At 36.0% G+C, this 21,935-nt stretch overlaps 5 protein-coding genes across 5 annotated transcripts; 2 read left to right on the forward strand and 3 right to left on the reverse strand.

Moving 5' to 3' along the window:
• The first annotated feature begins 1,844 nt into the window (after positions 1 to 1,844).
• LOC143460083 (cyclin-Q-like) lies at positions 1,845 to 2,736 on the forward strand. The gene has a single exon (XM_076957459.1). The coding sequence runs from the start codon at positions 1,845 to 1,847 to the stop codon at positions 2,556 to 2,558; it is 714 nt and encodes a 237-aa protein (XP_076813574.1). The 3' UTR covers positions 2,559 to 2,736.
• Positions 2,673 to 3,352, reverse strand: LOC143460084 (uncharacterized). Its single transcript, XM_076957461.1, has 3 exons — positions 3,125 to 3,352; positions 2,931 to 3,015; positions 2,673 to 2,861 (listed from the first exon to the last, which is right to left on the reverse strand). Exons 1-3 carry the CDS (start codon positions 3,211 to 3,213, stop codon positions 2,679 to 2,681), a joined length of 357 nt encoding a protein of 118 aa, XP_076813576.1. The 5' UTR covers positions 3,214 to 3,352; the 3' UTR covers positions 2,673 to 2,678.
• On the reverse strand, positions 3,295 to 6,081 carry LOC143460082 (queuosine-tRNA galactosyltransferase-like). The gene is made up of 3 exons (XM_076957458.1): positions 4,936 to 6,081; positions 4,580 to 4,731; positions 3,295 to 4,452 (listed from the first exon to the last, which is right to left on the reverse strand). The coding sequence occupies exons 1-3, from the start codon at positions 5,174 to 5,176 to the stop codon at positions 3,790 to 3,792; spliced, it is 1,056 nt and encodes a 351-aa protein (XP_076813573.1). The 5' UTR covers positions 5,177 to 6,081; the 3' UTR covers positions 3,295 to 3,789.
• Positions 6,082 to 6,517: 436 nt separating this feature from the next.
• On the forward strand, positions 6,518 to 14,600 carry LOC143459367 (cytosolic 10-formyltetrahydrofolate dehydrogenase-like). Its single transcript, XM_076956489.1, has 19 exons — positions 6,518 to 6,726; positions 7,044 to 7,188; positions 7,549 to 7,783; positions 7,858 to 8,023; positions 8,159 to 8,350; positions 8,901 to 9,035; positions 9,268 to 9,479; positions 9,628 to 9,718; positions 9,850 to 10,023; positions 10,276 to 10,400; positions 11,016 to 11,135; positions 11,369 to 11,470; positions 11,765 to 11,894; positions 12,130 to 12,287; positions 12,425 to 12,524; positions 12,655 to 12,827; positions 13,014 to 13,211; positions 13,600 to 13,799; positions 14,208 to 14,600. Exons 1-19 carry the CDS (start codon positions 6,676 to 6,678, stop codon positions 14,261 to 14,263), a joined length of 2,763 nt encoding a protein of 920 aa, XP_076812604.1. The 5' UTR covers positions 6,518 to 6,675; the 3' UTR covers positions 14,264 to 14,600.
• Positions 14,601 to 16,245: 1,645 nt separating this feature from the next.
• Positions 16,246 to 20,768, reverse strand: LOC143459368 (survival of motor neuron-related-splicing factor 30-like). The gene is made up of 5 exons (XM_076956490.1): positions 20,528 to 20,768; positions 17,860 to 18,005; positions 17,013 to 17,186; positions 16,783 to 16,936; positions 16,246 to 16,655 (listed from the first exon to the last, which is right to left on the reverse strand). Exons 1-5 carry the CDS (start codon positions 20,642 to 20,644, stop codon positions 16,521 to 16,523), a joined length of 726 nt encoding a protein of 241 aa, XP_076812605.1. The 5' UTR covers positions 20,645 to 20,768; the 3' UTR covers positions 16,246 to 16,520.
• Between the last annotated feature and the right edge of the window lie 1,167 nt (positions 20,769 to 21,935).

A 21,935-nucleotide genomic window follows, 5' to 3' on the forward strand; every position in this document is an offset into this window, starting at 1 on the left:
ATTTCTAGCTCCGGCCAGTTCTATGTAAGCAGCTCTACCACGCGCAGATACTATTGATCTTAGCAATCTTTCATGGGAGCATAGTCATTATTTTGAAAGTGAATGGCAAATGCAGTACAATTTGGAGGAAAATCAAGAAAGAGACGGATGGATGTAGTTGAGAGAGACATGTCGCACGACTGGTTTTCGTTGGTCTCGTGATGTATAATAAAAACCTATTCTTGTAAACTATTTCTGTTGTAATATTAAAACCTTTCGGCCGACAAAAGGTTAAACTATTCCAACCGCATGCAACAATAGATTCAGATAATTTAACAAATAATTCAAGTAACGAAACCCTCATATGTCAAAAGGGTCTCTTTATGCTTAATACGTATGGAGTGCGTAGGCTTACTTACTGTAGCATGAAAGTGGACAACCGACCTGACCACGGGTTTCGACGCACAACTCGGCTCACTCTTGACTGATAAAAAACAGATTTGGTATTGTTAGAAACGGGAAGAATTTACCTCCACAGCAACAATTTTAGAAAATACTCAGCATAGCGCCATCAGCCGAGTGCGAAACTTGCACTAACTTTAATACCCATAATATCTTGCCAATTGATGTAGTGACTTTTATTAGGCAACAATGGATGGCCAGGAAATTTTTTATCCACATTTCTCTTGATTTTTATTGTCTTTCATTGGTATTCATTGAGATATGTCACTCTGAAAGAAGTTTGTTGTTTAGTTTGTGTTTCTAATTGTGGCATTTGCTTGAAGCCACGTTGTTGGGATTCCCCATCTTTTTTCTGACGATTTCATTGCCCAATGAAGAGGTTACACTTCAGTTCCATTTTAAAGAAGTTAGGGTAGTGTGCAGATTTTTTGGTAGATCGAATATAAGGGTTGTGACGTCACAAACCTGTAAGTTTATTAGAGGGTCGAAAAACGCGTTTTTTCAACTTTCTGTGGCGATTTCCCTCAGAAGTTAATGACATCAAAATTTGGTAACTTTGAGGTAATTGTGCGCTTTCATGCTAGACCTTGATTTATCCCCTCATTTTACTTCATGCTCCCTTCTTTTATTTCAATCCAGCTCATGTCAAACATTTCAAGGTATTGGCCGTTTTGATACATAGTATAATGATAATCTTTATCCTCAGACTGACGAAAGTCTTTGCTTAAACTTAAAACTTAAACCCGGCGATGGATCCTCATTGCACGAGTCACGGTTACCGAGCTGGTGCGTTAGTCTTTGTGCAAGTTCCGATTGTCACACATTTTAATATTTTGGTTTTTTATATCGGCCTGGCCTAGTATTGCCGAATTTAGAAATGTCCACTGAGATGGAGCAAGTGTCGTTAATGCCTTGCCCAATGTGATTACAACAGTATAGGTACAGGACCGACCAGAATTACTATGAAGTATATTATCGACTTGGAATTATAAGGTCAACAAAATAAATATTTTTATTGCCAAGTCTTGGTGAGGTGAAAGCAAGTGCAATAATGTCATAAACTTTGGCTGCAGAAATTTTCATGGCTGATATGAGAACCAAATAGACAAAATAATGCAAACTCTAACCTAGTAACTACTAAATTTGGTGAATTGCATGATATACTTGACCATGGCCAGGTTCCAAACGAGCATATGGGTGCAATTAGAGTGAATGTTTCCTAAATTATGTGCATACGATTAAAATGAATTATCAGCTACTCATTCCAAACTTTCTGTAAGAATGCCACCAAGAAGATAAATGACATAGGCCCAGTAGGGTTATTGTATGAAATTAAAGACAATAAATCTTAACATGTCATAGAGTCGGGCTGAATTTAGGATTAGTGAGTTTATGTTTCAGATATGACCACCTTTGTGAGTTGCACTATGACTGATGAACAACAACACCGTCTGGCTGTGAAATTTATTTTCAAATGTTGTCCAAAACTGAATCTTAATGATACCACTTTGTCAAGTGCTTGTGTCTTGTACCATCGCTTTTACAACCACTGTGAAGTTGAGGACTACGACCAATATACCATTGCAGCGACTGCAATTTATTTGGCGACAAAGGTTGAAGAACAACACACAAGACTCAGAGACATTGTAAATGTTTGCCATCGGACCAAATATCCAAGTCGTCCGCTTTTGGAACTAAACTTGGAATTTTGGAATCTTCGAGACACAATAGCTGCTTGTGAATTATTCATGATGCGTGTTTTAAAATTTGAAGTCACTTACGTCCACCCTCACAAATACTTGCTTCATTATCTAATGTCTTTGTCAAATTTGTTTCGCAAGCGGGACTGGAGACATTACCCCATAAGTGACACAGCTTGGAGTATTTTAAGAGACAGTTTTTTGAGCAGCAGTTGCCTGGAACATGCACCACAGCTTCATGCTATTGCTGCAATTGATTTAGCGCTTCAATGCTGTAAAGTTGAGGTGCCATTATCCAAACATGCTAAGTTTCCATGGTGGAAAGCATTATATGATGCTTGTTCATATAAGGATATTGTTAAAGTACAAGTTGATATGGTAGATGTGTATGAAATAGTTTCTGCTGAGCCATCGTAATTCATTGCTAACATTGTCAACTAACTTCGAGAATTTTTGCGTCTGAAACTGTCAAACCTGAATTTCTTCTCACGGAAATTAGATCTTCCGGTTACCATTCATAATTTCAGACTATTTGAGCTATGACAATTGTGCAAATTTTATATCAATTAAAGTAAATAAACATTTAGCGTTGTCATTTGTGTCACTTTTTAGAGTAAGAGCTGTCCAAAGTTCAGAGGCAGACCCAGGTGATACTTCAATTGTACAAAGTCCAGTTGAAGGATTGTATTCCTTCAGCTCGTAGTCCTTTGCTACCCCAACCTACATAATTTGTCTATTAGTATAAAATATTCATAATGCCAAGTAACAATTATTCACATTTCAACTAACCACTCCATGAAGAGACAACATAGATGTGTAGATTATTCTTTCAATTTCTCCCTGGGTCAGTACATGGTCTTCTCTTGTCTGTCTCCTATTTGTAAGTTTTGTTAATTATGATGGTTATTAATTTTTACTGATAAGTGTGATGTTACTGTAAAACAGTAATTAATCATGTATAAATTGAGCAAAATTTTACTTACAAAGCAAGTGTCATCTTGCACCTTATTCCATCTTTAATTTTCTTTTTGTTCCATAATTGCTGAACTGCTGTGTCAAGGTTAGTCTGCATATTCACTTGCTATTGCATTTATTTAAAGATACAAATTGATGCAAAAGAGCATATTTAAAATTAAATCACTTTTCAGAAAACCTTAAAAGTTAAAAAAGGGAAATATTTTACAAGTAATATTGTCCATCTTAAAACAAGTAATTACTACCTAAAAGTAGACACAAACTATGACTAATTTCTAGGGATGTGTAAAATAAAAAAAGATTGATATTTTTGAGAAAAAGGTAGCAGGTTTTGATATTTTTGAGATTATTTTTGTATTTGTAATCTGCCAACATTGCTCACTGCATGTTAAAGTATCTGATAAGGAAGGAAATCATGATTAAATTTGTCACTGTATTGATAAATGGCCAAAATAAACATGAGTTTTAGAAAATATAAAAGTACAATTAAATCAGAAACATTTTGCCAAGTCAACCAAACATCCAAAACTGCAAGCAAGATTTGGAATTGTGAGGATGACAACACAAATAGTTAAAAGTAATATTTCAATTTTTGACAATTCTAATAACAATATAGAACACCAGACAACTTGTATATATAATCAAACATTATAAAATTACCATCAACAATTATTCAATTGAAATGGAAATAATCAACTCCTTCTTTAAGTTTTAGTGACGACAAATTTTCTTCAAATGCACCCCCTGTCAAGTCCAGTTTAACGCATATTATGAATGGTTTCGGTGCTTCAGAGAAATGTAAAATTGGAACTTTAGGCTTAGGAACTTTATGGGAAAGCTCGTGAATATAATATCTTTTACTGATCTTCTTTGGATCGACATCACAAAAGCATATAACTTTTTCCTTAGTTTCTTCCCTGAGATCACGGTAAAACTTCCTTCCCTGCTTCCCTGCATTCCATATCGTAAATCCTGACCATTTCGAAAGAACATTTTCCTGCAAATTTTGTAGTCGAATTTTCCAAATTGTTTCCTCTGAAATAGACATTGTTGTAGCAGTTGGATGATGTCTATATGTCAACAAAACTCTGTCTACTCTGTGGAGTTTGCCATTCTTGGATAATAGTTTAAGGAAGAAAATATAATCTTCTGGAACACCTTTTCCACCTTCGTCAAATCCACCAACAGTATCAAATAGAAATCGATGACAGAACCAGGTTGGCATAACAACAGTGGGACCATTTGATGTATATATTTGTGAGTACAACTGATCTTGGGAAAGTTTATTTATCCACTTTGAGTATCTTACCGTTGAATCGACAGGTTCTCGAACAACCTGTCAGTATATAAATTCACAGACTGATGAATAGCTGCATGGAAAATGTTTTTGTATAACCACAAATGACAGTGCTGGCCTTCACTGGTCAACTTAATCAAGGTTTCAAACTAAGTGGACAATTAACCTGGCAGCCAAGTAAGGTGTTTTTAGGCAATGATTCTGCGACCTCAAATTGCATTCTTATTCTGTCAGGATGCATGACATCATCAGCATCAAGGAAGCACAGATAATTACCACTGCTGCTTTGAACAGCTTTGTTTTTTGCATAGCCACAACCTATGACAAATAATAATAAGTATATTCTGTTAGTAAAACAAAAAAGCTGACTGGGTCATGTAACAAATTATCCAGCACAACTGAATTTATTGTTCACACTATGAGATGCATTACAACTTCATAAGCTTTAAAAGTTGGGATGATTTACAAAGTTTGCATCTGACCAATTTATATTACACCCCGTAAAAATGATCTTGCATTTACCTTTAGGGCCTGTACTTTCATTTTCATGAGTTGTTATAATTACAGCAATGTTGACATCGTTTAACGCTTGTTTATGTTCCTCTATCTTCTCCATTGAGCGATCTGTGCTAGCATCGTTAAAAACGCACAGTTCCATCGGCCCATTGTGGGTTTGTTCACTTATCGACTGTAAGCATGAATCCAACCAAGCCTCGCCATTGTAGACAGGCAAAATTATCGAAACAAGTGGACGGCAGCTCATAACAGCGCTAAAAATCCATTAATCAAAAAAAACACCAACATTGTGTTAGCCAAACCATTCTTGAAGCTATGCTATAATGTGAGTAATTTGTTATATAATTTCACTCTCAATCGGTGAGCAGAAACGTCGCGAGGTAAATTATGATTTCCCGCCCTATCTCTGCGATACTTTCGCGACAATAATCACATTAGGTTCGAGTTCAAACTCGATGAAAAATCGCATGGAACGTATGATTTTTCCACTTGAATAGCATGTATAGCCTATTTTGACTGTAGCTTTAATTCCGGGATCATCACCAGAGACATCTATCTCCGTGCTTCTGTGAATAAAACAAGGTAGCATCTATTTCACCGACTGCCGGTTACCGAATTTGGAAAAAGATACTTCGATAAACGGCGGCGCGTGTAATGCCAAATTTTGACCCCGTCTCTGTGACGTATCAAATTCATTGTTTGATAAAGGATTTGATAACAACAAAAAGTTGATCTAAAATCAGAAAACATGAATTTATAAAAAGAAATTAACTTAATTGACTCTAAATCGCCCTACTCATGACCAAATTACTAAGCTGGGCTGCGAATTCAAATAAACGCTAATTTTCAACTAAAAAAGACAATTTTTTTCCAAAGTTTAAATGACTTTAAAACTAATCCTCTCCGACCTAAACTCTCACCTCTCATGACTATATTACATGAAAAATAAATTTGGATAAAAAAAAGAAGTCGAACAATAGCAAGATTCGAACCCAAAACCTCTAGCATAGGAACCTATCGTTAACCACTATTACAACGCATTGCTTTCGGCCCCTCGTTTAAAACGAGAGTGGTAAAGCCATCAGCGAAAATCTGCCTGTAACGGTATTGTGATTCAGCAAATTCGGTAAACGGATGCCTGTGAAAAAGTCACTTTGATAAAATAAAGAAACCTGAAAACAGGTGGTCATTTCAGCTGACGGAAGCACTAGAGCAGAACCACAATTTTATTCGTGCACATGGATTTAGTTGATAAAAAATATAAAAACAGCCAAATTTCCAAGATTAAGATAGTTTTTACCTTGTTTTTTGCTTTGCTTTGATGTACACTTTGTCTGTTTTTAACTTAATACTGCACAAAATAGATAATAATCATATCGCTACAGTATTTTATTTCAAGTGGGCGTTGTGATTGTAACCAATTGTTAAAAGGATAGGGTTTACGGCTCAGCGCGTAAAAAGTGATGGTGGCTTTCTTTTTTCAATGCGTTTTCTTTTTACTCTTATCTTTTCTTCTTTCAACGATTTGGTTTGTTGCCCAATAGCCTACTTCTTAACCTGGTGCATTGCAGCTGTGAATTGCAGGGTAGAAAGGCTTTTTAGCTACGTGTCTGTCCGTGTCGCAACGGTGACGTGTTTACTCAAGGCTGTTTTGTTGACTTTAGATTAGGTACACACTAGGCACGTCATCCTAGACTAGTTGATACTTTTAGGTGGTTCGCGTTGATTAAACAGTTTCCTAGCGCAATGTTGACCGCTTTTAGCAGAATCCAAAAGTGTGCCTTTTCAACCTCGCAGGTTAGTCATTTGTCTGTGCATTTTGTGTTCTTTGCTGTGTTGTGAGTGCTTTGCCGCAGCTGTTTGGTAGTGTTTTTTCAACGGTTTTTGATGTACATGTTACTTTACACTTTGAGATTATGTTACGCGTCAAAGTTACGTATATAAAAAACCAAGGTTATTGGGTCATTCTGAATTGCTGCTTAGAGCAACGTAGTCTGGCTTTTGGAGTAGACTAATTAAGAGAAACTGTAAATGTTTATGTTTTATTTTGGATATATACGTATGCAACATAGCTCAACAGGAAGTGAGTATTTTCAAGACATATTGTTCTGTAGAGATACTGGGCAAACAAAATGAGAGTTGCTGTAATTGGACAGTCGATGTTTGGTGCAGAAACTTATAACATTTTGAGAAAGAATGGGCATAAGGTTGTTGGAGTTTTTACAATTCCTGATGTTGGTGGAAAGCAAGACCCACTTGGTGAGTTTGAAAGTGGAAAGCGTGGCTCACACAGCAGCTTGAGATTAATAAACATGCATAGCACTGAAATTTTTTACGTTTGTAGTGAACTGATCATGCAAGCCTAGTAACTTGAATACCAACTTATGATTTAAGTAAACAGAAAATAAAAGCCTCATTGCATGTTGCTGCATCAAAATTTGTGTCTTTGCCCCTACGATTTCTTGTCAACAACTTTTACTGCCATACTTTTTGTCTGGTGAAAAAAACGGCCATGCTTTAAATTATGTTATGGTACATAAATTACTAGTGCTTTTATTTGGCTCGTTTCAACACATGAACCATGCCTAAGTAACACTTATACTGTATTTCGTTTACTAGCATCTGCTGCCGAGCAAGATGGTATCCCAGTCTTTAAATTTAAAAGATGGAGGTTAAAAGGAAAACCAATTGCTGAAGTTGTCGATAAGTACAAGGAAGTTGGAGCGGAGTTAAACGTTATGCCATTCTGTTCCCAGTTTATTCCCATGAATGTCATCGATCATCCAAAGCACGGATCAATTATCTATCATCCATCTATTTTACCAAAACACAGAGGAGCATCAGCAATTAACTGGTAGATAAATCAGGTGACATTGGATTTCAATGTCGGCTTCCAGCTAGTGTTTTAACCTTTGTTTCATTATGTAGGACTTTGATGTCTGGTGATAAGAAAGCTGGTTTCACCATATTTTGGGCCGACGACGGGCTTGATACTGGACCCATCTTACTGCAACGTGAATGTGATATAAAAGCTAATGACACCCTTGATGACTTGTACAACAGATTTCTTTACCCAGAAGGAATTAAAGCAATGGTACCTTGTCTAAAGCTGTAAAATAATTTCATTGCCAAATTTGTGGCAACTATTGGAAATATGTCATAAAATTCTCTACTTCAGAGTTTGCAAAAATTTTTAATACGAACAAAACATGAACAATTAATCATTTAGGGTGAAGCTGTGCAGCTTATTGCCGATGGAAAAGCCCCCAAAATTATTCAGCCTGAAGAAGGAGCAAGTTATGAAGGGATTATGAAGAAAGGTGTTGCCAAAATCGACTGGGACCAGCCTGCACAAAACGTACACAATTTTATCCGAGGAAATGACAAAATACCCGGTGCTTGGACAACAATTAATGGTGAAGTAAGTGCTTAAAGTTAAACTAAGTAGTTGCAGAAATAGTTCATTGCAACTTACAAAGTTGAACTTGATATAAAAAGACTAATCTTTCAAGCACACAGCTAATTAAGATCAGTCTTTTTAAGTTATAGTGTGGTTCTTGCATAACTTAATGTTTAACTTCCTGGTCATGTGTTATCTGATACCACCTCCTGTTCCTATTAAGCATTAGACTTTATCAAAGTTGGTGAATAGCGTGCATCGATTGGCTTACACGTGTGTGCTACGTGCTACACATGAATAGCTTCTTGTGTTTGCCTTAGGCACTTGACTTGCCGGCTTCATTATTTTTGATTGAACGTTGACCTATATTTGCCTTTCTCTCTCAAAGCGTTATGCTCTCAAACAACCCGGTAATTTTCCACTACTCTTTTGTGCTTTTCCGTTTGCAGACGGAGCAGTGCAGATTTAGCATTTGATTAAAAATTTCCACTTGTTAAACCGTTTAATCATCCATTCCCTGTCTGTGCCAACTTTGCGAGGCTATTGTATAACACAGTGTTATAATTTGCAGCAAATTACCCTTTATGGCTCCACAATTCATCGCAGCAAGGTCCCCACTGGGGAACAAGTACATATTGAGGGCATGTCAAACCCTGCCATTGTTCATAAAAATGGTTTGCTACTCTATGGCAATGATGGTAAAAAGGTATGTTACCTTAGCAGTTGTCTAAGCTGCGTTAACATTTTATGTATGTTGATTATATAATGTACTCAGTATTTCTATATGCTCTTTAAACTTTCACTTGCATTTTCATATCAAAAATAAAATCAATTGATAAAAATATTTGTTGGTAGTCAACATGTTAAAAGATAACACATAATATACATACATTCCTGTATAATATTTCTACTTTGAAAAATACATTTATCGCTTTTAGGTTAATGTGAAAAACATCCAATATTCTGATGGTCGTATGGTGCCTGCCTCCAAGTTCGGTCAAGCGGATGCATCTGAGTCACTTGAGCTCACAGAAGAAGAAGTAGGGATGCGAGAGAAGCTGAAAGCAGCATGGGGTGGAATCTTAAACAAGGAGATCGTTGATGACACAGATTTCTTCAAGTCTGGTGCAGGTTCAATGGATGTTGTAAGGTAAGATATTCATGGACTGCCTAACATAGTGCGGAAATGCACTTTACTTCTATACTTATATATACTATTGTATGTCAACAAAAATGTCTGTTCTGGCATTTGTCTGATTTAGTGTCAGATAATATGTTGCAACCTGTTACTATCACAGGTTGGTTGAAGAAGCAAAGCAAGCTGTTGGAGTGGCTTTGCAAAATGAGGATGTGTACATGAACACAACCTTCGAGCAGTTTATGCAAAAAGTAAGTCATTTGGGACAATATCAATCGCTTGAGCAATTTAAAACCAAGTTTTGATACTCTGTTTACACAATAAGCACTACATGTAACCAATTTGAAGTTTGTTATATCAATTTTCTGACTTGCTGATTTAGATGATCAGAGTGTTCAGAGGACTTGAAGTAGAAGAAGAACTGGAAGTGGATTATGCAGAACAAACTGCTCTTGGCATGACATTGAAGATGCCACATCAGCTTTTCATTAATAATGACTTTGTCGATGCCTCCAATGGAGACGAATACAATACCATCAACCCTGCTGATGAATCTGTAAGAATGAGTGTTTCCTTAAAACTTGAGGATTTTGTATGATCCACTAGTATATATCTTCTGATGTGAACTTACTTAAACTTGTAATATTTGTATAAATATACTCATTGTAGAAGTATCAATGTAGTTACCAGTCAGTAACATGGCTATATGTAAACTGTCTCTGCTTACAACCTATAAAGAGACGCAATACGTCTACATTGTCCAACTGGTTTAACTTTAGATTAAAGTTATCTTACATCTTTAAACCAGGTCATCTGCAGAGTGTCAAAGGCCACAGTTGAAGATGTGGACGAGGCAGTGGAGGCAGCCAAGGAGGCGTTTGATGGTCCCTGGTCAGCGATGAACCCGCGAGATCGTGGCACGCTAATGTTCAAGTAAGTTGTTGATTATGGTTGGGTTATTGTTAACATTAGCACATTAATCTTGCTTTGAAGTGCAGGATTTATTAATACTGATGTACTGAAACGACACTTACATACATTTATATAACCACAAAAATTGAGCAGTTTGACAAGAATAATTTTCCTAATTCTTTCAGTTCAAAATATATTAAATTATCAATATCTTGTTCTGTTTTCATTGTAAGATGCTGTAATCACTTAATAGTATATTTCCCTAACAAAAAAAAAAATCATTTCTTGAAAAGATGACTTTTCATTGGTTAATGCTGTAAATTGAAAAAGTTCATTTTCCCATAAGTACTTTTACCAGTTCATTTATTTTCAAAACAGTTAATGTTAAGGATAATGTTATATTTGTATACAACATGTTTGAATTCTTCTTCAACTGAATTCCACAGCTATGTCAACGTTCATTAATTTCATTTCGATTTGTGTTTATATTGGCTTAATCCCATTTATGAATATCATTATCACAATAATTTGGTGCGATTTACGACAGCATTAGCTTCCATTACTAATTGGTTTGCATTAGTTCTTCGAATTTGGTAATCTGAAGATATTTTCTTATCCATAAATTTGTTTCTCCAGGTTGGCCGATCTAATGGAACAAAACCAGGAAGAGTTGGCTGCAATAGAATCACTTGACTCTGGTGCTGTCTACACCCTGGCTTTGAAAACTCATGTTGGGATGTCAATACAGACTTTCAGGTGCTTGTGTGCTACAGCTGTAATGAGTTGTTATTTTAAACCGCAGAAGAATTTCTTTCATTTATTTATAATGGCTATTGGTGTAACGTTGGTAACGTTGTTTGGGGAACTCGTGATTTATTGACTGCAGGCCAAAATGACCATATCAAGTTATTACAGGTTATTCGTTGCCTGACTCATCCGATGTAATGTACTGGTTTTGTTGACAACAAACTGATAAACTGTTATTTTAGGTACTTTGCTGGCTGGTGTGACAAAATTCAAGGCAAGACGATTCCAATTAACCATGCACAACCAAATCGCAACCTGACTTACACCAAACGCGAACCAATTGGGTAATTTATTGTATATAATTTATTTTATTCAGTAGATGTAGCCGCAACGGTTGCAGCCACTGTATGTTCTTGTTGGTGTAAGATACGCAAGGGCGTTTACAGAAAATTTTATTGATACGCACTACCTGACATTTTGTCAAACAAAAACATATTTCCCTTAAATATGGTATCAAATTATTGCCAGAGTTTGAGTTAATGGTTCTTGGAAAATGGTATGCACATGGATGCTGTGTATGTTCTTGATATGTAGTTGTTAGATTGATACAGCGATTGTATAATGCATTATACATGCAGCGTCTGTGCTATTGTTATTCCATGGAATTACCCATTGATGATGTTGGCATGGAAGATGGCTTCGTGTTTGGCGGCGGGAAACACAATGGTTTTGAAACCTGCCCAGGTTACACCTCTTACTGCCCTTAAAGTAAGTGAGACACTAAGACCGGGAATTCACTGGAATTGTAAAGTATGCATTATATTATAATGCTGCTGTTGTGAACGCTACAGAAAATATTTTGTAAATATCTAAACGTAAAGTTCTTGGTCAACTTAGACAACCAGCGCTGACTTGATTGATAACATTACTTACCTGTGTGAATAGAAATGTGATGCTTTGGCAAATGCATTGCTGTCAGCTTAAAAGATTTCTACTTCATCAGTTTGCAGAACTTGTTGTCAAGGCTGGGTTTCCAAAAGGAGTCATCAATATCCTTCCAGGTGCCGGCTCGAATATTGGTCAAAGGATGGCTGATCATCCGGAAATTAGAAAACTTGGCTTTACTGGATCAACTCCGATAGGCAAACAAATTATGAAGAGGTATGGTGTATGACCTTTTCTTCAGCATAACTCTTTTATGCTGAAGAAGGATTATTAGTGACTTTATATGCGTGATGTCTGCTAGTGGATGAATGGCCGAGAATAATTTTAACAACGTTTTTGTTGTCGTGTTCCAGTGCTGCTACGAGCAACTTGAAGAAAGTCTCCCTGGAATTAGGAGGGAAATCCCCACTTATTATATTCAGTGACTGTGACATGGACAAAGCAGTCAGATTTGTAAGTGTCAGTGGTCAGTCAGTTCAACTCTACTGGTACAGAACCTTAAATAGGCCTATTATGTGGCTGTGTATCCGATTTTAGGCCTAACAATTTTACAGCTTGCAAGCAATTGTCATATTACATTCAGGGTATGAGCTCGGTCTTCTTTAACAAAGGAGAAAACTGCATTGCTGCTGGTCGATTATTTGTTGAGGAATCGATTCATGATGAATTTGTTTCTAGAATTGTGGAGGAAATTAAGAAAATGAAGATTGGTAACCCACTGAGTGCTAGCACAGATCACGGCCCCCAAAACCATAGGTGCAGTTTTTCTTCAAAACTCAAATACTTTGCATCTGATAAGATTTTGTAGAATGATAAACACCAGGCGTATGCTATATTCCTGTTGCAATAAGTGGTTTTAGAATAAGCAAAAATTTTGCAACTGACTGGATACTCATAACAGCAACAGATCAAGAGTTTCTGTTAAATTTGTTTCCACAATAGGGCTCACTTGGAAAAGTTGGTTGAATATTGTGATGTAGCCGTGAATGAAGGTGCCACTTTAGTGTATGGTGGCAAGCAGTGTGACATGCCAGGTCTTTATATGATGCCGACTGTCATAACGGATGTCTATGATCACATGTACGTTGCCAAAGAGGAATCATTTGGCCCGGTGATGGTAGTGTCGAAATTTTCTGAAGGGTGAGTGTCCCAATGCTTGTGATCAAGTTAGAAAATGACGGAAACAGATTTATCAAAAAAGTTAATTTTTCTGTTTTCAAAAAAATAAAAAGAACCAAGCTGAATCTAAGCATATATTCCATTTTGTTAAATTTTTCTTCAGTTGTTATCAATTTGTTATGTCTAGCGATGCCTTATGATTAATTAGAGTATTAGACAATACCTTAACAACCGATATGACCGAATTTAACAGTATTTCTATACTACAGACATCAAGTTAACTATAGTGTGTATAGTGGCTCTAACTGATTAAGAAATGTTATGCATGTGAGAAAACTGGTTTATCAAAGGGAAAATTTGTCAAATGAGCAAGCAAATGTCCTATATGATCCGCATTGTTAATTTGCAGTGACATTGATGGAGTTCTGAAAAGTGCAAATGGAACCGAATATGGCCTGGCTTCTGGTGTCTTTACACGAGATATCAGCAAAGCACTTTATGTCACCGATAAACTCGATGCCGGTACAGTTTTCGTAAACACCTACAACAAAACCGATGTTGCAGCTCCATTCGGAGGCTTTAAACAATCAGGTTTCGGCAAAGACTTGGGTAAGTATTGAATAGGGTGCTACTAAATCAGGTGCGGGCAACTTTTTCGGTCGGCGGGCCTGATATGAGAAAATAAAGTACTTGGCGGGCCGGATTCCTGAATCGATACATTAATCGTGTATTTATCCACCTATGCAAGGAATAAATCGTATTTAATGTAAACTTTAAGTTTTAAGCATAGAGACCAAAAACAGTATTTAATGAATTTATTAATGAATAATGTACTTCATTAGCTGCTGAAGTCAAAACTGAACTGCTAAACTGAACTGCTGAACTGTCTGCGGGCCGGGTCTGGCCCGCGGGCCGTATGTTGCCCACCCCTGTACTAAATGCAGTTATTATACGTTTTGTTTGTACCGGTGTGTTATTTATAGCTCGTTTTACAGCAAATTGTTTGTTGGTTTTCAGGTGAAGATGCACTGAATGAATATCTAAAAACGAAGTCTGTAACCGTCGAATATTAGCAAGAATATTTTATCTGTACCAAACCGCGGCTACAGAAACACTTGCACAATGGTTTTATCACTTTTAGACAATTTTAAGTTATTTACCTTTTTTTCACTGCAAACCACTTTGCTTGTTATTTTCTTGCTTTTTAGTAAAGCAACTAGCCAGCTCAACCGATTTACTTTTAATAGCCTATTTGACTGTTTGTCTTTCTCTACCGATAGTGTTAACAGAGCTATAATAGAGAAGGTGTTTGTTTCATTATCGTAGTTCCATCTTGAAAGTTCAGTTTTACGAATGATGTCGTTTTTCTACGAATGGTTTTCGGTTGGTATTAAAAGGTGATTATGTTTTTGTGTTTGTAAATCCATACATCGCTAAGTAGCCAAAAGTATAATGTTTAATTAATAGTTTAATAATCCTACACGTACTATATGCATTGAAGTTTTCTTAATGTTATGATACTCTTGTTAAGATAAGAGCTGTCAATATTCATGGTGGTTAGTGTAATACAAAGAAAATAACTTCAAAGCAGTGTTGTATTAATTCGAATCACGTTTTTGAATGACTCAAAGTCCTAAATGAGTCATGTTATGACAATGAGGGCAACAAAGACAAATCATACAGGATATTTTTCCAAAAAATGCAACTCTCTGTAAAAAGTACCAACCAGACTATTTTTTAGACAGCTGTGACATAGTGGGCACTATGAATATTTTTTGAGTTAAAGGCCCTGACGCTAATCACAATTGAAAATGACTCGTCAGAAAAACTAACTTTGTTAAAACCCTATTTCATCAAAATTTAGATCGATGTCAATTTGTACATTTCAAGACAAAGCCATAGGATGGAACCTACAACAAAAACAGAATAATCCGTTATCTTATTATGTTTACTATCTTATAACGCATACGTGTCAAACTCCCGGCCCGCTTTGCAATAAAACTTGGCCCGCAATGCTATTTTATACATTGAACTATTTCCGGCCCGCGAGATCATCGTACAGTATAACTTACTTTTTTCAAGCAAGAAACAAGATTATAACAAATCGCACAATACAGCAGCACAGCAGTTGCCTCATCATACGATAGAATAAATCGATTTATTCTAACGCTTGTAATCTGGGCTGCGTTTTTCTTTATTGTTTGTTATTTCTTTAATGCTTTTGCAAGGGGATGAACGAAACATAATGATGTAAGAGAAGAATAACCAAAAATAGCCCAGTCAAAAATCGTCAAAAAACATCAAAAATTTGGTGTTGTTTCGTTGCCTTTTCCAATTCATGTACTCGTGTCACAAAATGTTTAATCAAGTTTTATCCTTACGGCGCGCGGCGTTAAATAAGGTATGAGTTTTGGTCCCTGGTGCGATTGAGTTTGACACCCCTGTTATAACGGTTTATCCTGTTTTTGTTGTAGATTCCTTCCTATACTCATAGGTGGGCAGTGCCGTTATGCTATACGCTATAGTACCGAATTACTTTACTGTGGTACTTCTTCAATACTGAATACTGATATCGTCGATACTTTTGAAAAAAGGTACCAAATTTTTGTACAAATTTACTTTTTTCAAGAAATTTCAGTCAGTCCCGGTACTCGGTACTTATCACGTGATAATTTCTAAATTTGAAACAAGTATGTTTTCAAAAATACATGTTAGTTAATCCTTGATACCAATTTTAGCGTCTGTTGATCTTTGTTAATCTAGAAATGTCAAGTAAAATTGCAAGTGACGTTACATATGTTTTGACCTGGAATAACCTTTACCGGGAACATAATATCGTCAAACATTGCTTTTGCATCAGCATCTTCTACACAAAAAAAGCGGTACCCAATAAGTACCGAACTACTTTTTAAAAATAATACCGGAACCGACGATACTTTCAAAGTACTGACTGCCCACCTTAGCCTATACTTTTCTAGCAAACACTAACACGCGCTGCTGTGAGAATTGTGGCACATACTTGAGGCATATTTTCTTGCTAAACAATAATCAGCAATTGGTAAAATGTTTATATTAAAAATATGCTCAGATAAAATGGATCGCATACAGCACAACAAATTGGTTCTATATCGCTGTAAATACAACTGAAAACTTCCCCTTGAAAATATTGCCAACAGATGACCATCTTTGTATGTTGCATGGTGCGGACTCCGAGGTGTGACAATTTTTCTAGTTAAAATGGCAATTATGCCACGTGGTTACTTCCCAATTGACAATGTTGCCTCGATTTTCACCACTTCAAGAGTAAAAACAAGTCCAACTGCAACTGCCTCATCTCGGTATCAAATGCCTGGCGTTATATTTTGCCCCGTGTTCAAACTTAGTCATTTTCTTGTCGGCGATGCCACATGTGCCAACACCAACTTTGCCAGTACCTTCAGGTGATGCAAAGATGCTCTTTTTAATCTGAAGGTTAGAAAAAAGGATGTTACGGCATTTTTCGTTCTATTATCATATTGTTGATTGTCTTGAGTTGTTAGAATTTCTGAAAAGCGCAACTTGCTGCACAAGCAAGTTTTGTAAAATATCTTACCAGTCCTTTGGCATTTTTTGAGGAAATTTTCTTATTGAAATCCATCCATTTGTTTTTTGATATTTCCGATTCTGCTTCTTTTTCTTTTGCGCGCATCTTTTTTTTCAGATTTCGCTTTTTACGATATTCCCGTTGCTGTTTTAACTTCTCTTTCCTTAAAACCACAGTTAAAAAATTGTAGTAATATAGCATATTTACTTACAAATAACATACAGTATATATTCACTTACTTTAAATTTGCTTTGCTTTGAATTTTACTTGTGCCAGCCGCTGCCTTACTGCTGTCACTTAAAAGTGGTTTAAGAGACGATATTTGACAAACGTCTGATTTTCCAAGGTCCTCAAAACGTACTGCAACAGTTTCACTTTCTGGAAGCACATCTTCAACAATGGCTTCATAATATCTTGATAGAAAGATAGTGGGAAAACTTGACAATATACATTTTGCCTCCAGCTTAACAACACACTCATTCAAGTTCTCAAAAAATTGGAAAAGTCTAGATTCAAATTTATCAGTTAAAAGAATCAAAACAGATTGAACGGAAAGGTAATAGATGGAAGAATAGACTTTGCATGAGTGACATCATACAAAACACTGTAAGATGCTCTATGTTAATGAATGTACACCTGAAAACATTATGCTCTGTATAGATGAATAAGTGGGTTCACACAGAATCTGTCTACACCGGTATGATTCAATCACACAAAAATTAAGAAATTAAGATTTGTTAAAAATTCCAACTTTTTCAGATAATTTTGAGAGTTTGGCTTCTGAATGCAAATCTAAAATTCTTGAGTTATAGGTTTGTTATTATGAAATTCAAACTAGTAATTCAGGTAGATACCCTTTCAAGTATTGTTTTTGCTATTTATATGAACAACAGAATCATAACTGTGCTAACAACTGTTAAGTTTGTACCTACCAGATAAGCTTGCACTTGGTAATCAGATCCAAGTGAAGTACTTAACTGGAAGATTACTGTGCTTATCATATATGTGATAACAACATAAAAGAACAAAGAAAATAAAAAACAGAAATAAAAGAATTTGAAAATGTAAAATAATGATTTCTCTTACATTCCATCATCTGTTTTCCTTGCTAAACATTTATCTCCAGATTGCCATTGGCGAGTGCCAGGTTGAGCGGCACTGGCTGCATTCTCAGGTACATTTCTACTGCTAGTAGTTGTTGTTCCCGACAAATCAACAGTAAGCTGTATCACCTTTATAAAAGAAATCAAATATATTTAATAACTTATAACATTTTAGGATGCTGTTTGATGAATAAGTAAGTTCATAACTTCTGCTGAAACTAAAAACCTTTTTACACTGCCGACCACCATATTGAAATATTTGCATGAATCTGGCTATGAGAATATTTTATCTAAACCTGATGCATTTAAAAAACTATATACAAAAAGCATCTAGACCAGTAATTCTTAAACTGGGTTTAATCACACCCAGGGCGTTTGCTGAGTTAGTCTCTGGGTTTTGTTGAGATGAGTACTATTAAGATTAAATGACACTGTACATTAGTTACGCACTTTAAGTAATGTTTAGTTTAAATCAGTACAGTTATATACTGTTTGCAAATTGGCATGTTTTTAAATTTAAGCAAAGAGTTCGATGAATCTATATATGAAGCTGACCGAGTTCGGTACATCTAGCAAGCTTAAAAACCATGGAACTAGGCAGTAAAACTGAATAATCTTTCTTCAAATGTATTTCTGAAATCCTATATCACATACAAAAATTAACACATTTATCATTCGACTCTTGTCTGTTTTACAGTTGACATATACATTAAAACTTTATATGCATTTCTTAATTGTTATAGAAAAGCGGTCATATCTACACACCTATTTCAATATGGCAGGCAACAGTGTAAACAAGTTTATTTTAAACTAAGCTTTAGATTAAACTGCAAAAAAACTAATCATAGACCAAGCATATCATGGTGTTTCTTAACAAAGCTTTATGTTCATTATTTTGATCTGTTTCGTGACAAGGTCAATTGACAATTCATTACACTGTGGTTTCTTTAAACAGATGACAGAATTTACAAGAAACCAATTTTTTCTCGGAAATTTACACTACAGATGTGGGCTGGTTTAATCAACCATAGTCAGACAGTTCCTGCTTTGTGCACTTTCAGTCTTTTAGGATTTGTTGGTTATGCTAGCTGAAGGTATCATGATAAAAATGTCAAATGAGTGAATGGCCCCTATTACTCTAAGGAAGGACTATTTTGCCTTAAGAAAATCGCACAACCAATTGTTAAAAATTAACTTTAAAAAAGAGTATTTATATGACATAAAGGTTTGTCTAAACCTGGACCCGAACAATTCACAGCGTCGGCTAGAAAGTAACAAGCGATCATTGAAGCAGCTAAATTGCACTGGCAACAGTAGAATAAATAATAAAACCGAGTCTGCTTGTAATTGTAAACAGATATATATTTCGCCCACAGCAGGTGAGGTGACAATCTGACGGAGAGACCGATAAGAGTAGGGAATAATGCAGCCCATACAACTCTTTTCTTAACCGGTTTGTTTTGATTTTATCCTTTAGGGACAAAACGTTTCTTACAGCCTGAAGCATATTATGTGACGAAGTCATAATTGATCTTTTTTGGGAAATTTGATTTCAAGCACTTGGTTAGCAAAGTAGACAAGCTGTTCTTGAAATCTGCATCTCATTCACAAAGCCTGTGCATACGAATAGCTTCAGAAAAGATAACTGATTTGAAAATGAGTGTGGGATGATCGGATAAACCATTGAACAAACATAGCTCTGTCTATAGCAATGTCATTTACAAAATTTTTGTAACAAAGCCGAATGGTTCGCAATATTCGCTAAGAGTACAGAGTGATTATGTCCCGTTGCAATATCTTTCTTTTGTTTGTACAATTTATCTCCATATTGCACAGTAACAGATTGTAGAGTGTACATTATAAGCTCTAGTAATTTATGCTGGTTGTCTTTGGTCAGCGTGGAGTGGAGCTCGAGGACTGTGGATATGGATAGTTTCAGCACAGAACGGTCAATGTTGGTGGAAAGTGAAACGATATCGCCTGCCAAGATGTAAAGGTCGTCCTTGTTCCGTTTTATTAGGACGTGGTTTTTATTAAATGTTTGTCATTTATCGTTCTTTTAAGTAGTGTGATCTATCTCTGCAAAATTCTTTTACCAGATATTGGCAGAAAATGACACTGATGGGTTGTAGGATGTGTTCGGACCTGCTGTTTGCAGGTCTTCTTCTTAAAACTTGTTGGTTTTGAATAACGGTAAGGCATAAGCTGCACTTTTTGAAGCAAAATATTTGGCTGTGAGGCCCGAAATTTTCTGCTATGTTTTACCATACTTTTTGATTGCGGCTGTGTGAAATAGAAGTTTGTCTGAGATTGTGCCTGCTTCATGAATTTGCATGGCTCGAACTACAGTGGCGCTCTTTAGGTGCATAATTGTGCGCCTAACCAGAACTTCTGCGCAATGAATTTTTAATTGATTTATATACTAAATTAATCAAACCGTGCACATTACTACGTAATTACGCACCTAAAGTGCAATCAAACAGTTTGTCACCTGAACTTGTTATTTGTGGTTGTTTGGCGCACATAAGATCGTGCTGAAAACGGCCATACTCTGCAATCTGGTCAACGCTGTAACTTCTCAGCTACCAAGCCGATAAATTTTAGTTTAAGCATCAAAATCTTATACAGACCCTTACACAGTCTTATCTTACCTCCAAGAGATCTTCTTTAAGCTTCAGTAAATCTTCATTTCCAGGGTCCAAAGTTAATGCGGCTTCTACCTGGGTAAGTTGAGCTTTGTAACTGGCAAGACCCTCTTCGTCAGCCATTTTTTAAAATTCTTGGCCTGAACACGATAATTGTACGCCCTACTAAGTTATTGAACTAAACAGGTTAAGTTGATCGAAATCCTTCAAACCAGCCTTCACCTACCAAAGCTAGATTCTTTTCTACTCACCAGTCTTTGTATAACGCCAAGTAAAATTATGACATAGAAATGTTATAACTAAAACACAATGTTGTGAAGTTATAAACATTTGTTTCCAGAATAATAAATAATGCCATAATAATATCAATGTTTAACTGAATCAAATAAAACTTGAGAAGATTGCAAAATGTTACCAGTACATTTGTTTATTAATTGTATGCACAAAGACCATACAAAGCAGTTTTAATATATTTTGTAAACAAATTGCTGCTTAGAAAAATGTAAACATGTTATCTAAATTTGGCCTGAATCCCTAGCAATGAAAGGGGAAAATTTTGTTGCATAGTTTGAGCAAAAAATTTCGACCAGGGAATCGAACCGCTATTGAAGACGGTTTAACTTCGGTTCAAGTTTTACAAAAATTTACAAAGAGCAAGTTGTGCAAAATAGATGAACAAAGTATCTCCATTGCTGTAGATTCTGTCTCCGAAAGCTGCATGGGGCACACGAGTTTAACATCTCTGGCATACACAACAACAGTTAAATTTTGGCTGAACACATGAAATGACGTGATAACATTTGGCTCGCTGACCAGGAGTTTGACCATTGTTTGACACATGTGTTATAGAGAATAGAAATAGACACATCTCGTGTATGGTATACAGTACTTATAATAGGTAGGATGGTTGGCAATTTTTTCGCTTTAATTTTTCTCAATAAAAGACATCCGACCTAATGGTCTGGAGTAGGGCCTGCAATTGTTGTGGTGAGCGTATTGTTGGGGTTGTGAACAGTTGTAAATTAATTATTGTTTGATCAATTTTTCGCTAATCTGACTCCATTGATAGCGCATTCATTAACCCGTGATAGCCAGTTAAGCATCACAATACCAGAACCATACTGTCAATGTCTTTGAATCATCATTAATAATAGGTTCTCAACAAAACGGTTACTGTTTTCAGGGTACAAAATAAAGCTGCGTTCAGTGGACTGCAAATTACCGACTGTCTATATCAGACTAACGCGTTGAACTCCGTAGTACAAATGACGTAAATCGGAAGTAATCAAAACGGAGTCGTGCATACTAAACACGGCCAAAATATAGTACAGCACTTATTGTTAAGCACACGCAATAAAGCAAAAATAACAATATAGGTAACGCAATAAATAAATAACAATAACCTACTATCATC

The sequence above is a fragment of the Clavelina lepadiformis genome, chromosome 5 (assembly GCF_947623445.1).
Source record: "Clavelina lepadiformis chromosome 5, kaClaLepa1.1, whole genome shotgun sequence".
Classification (NCBI taxonomy): domain Eukaryota; kingdom Metazoa; phylum Chordata; class Ascidiacea; order Aplousobranchia; family Clavelinidae; genus Clavelina; species Clavelina lepadiformis.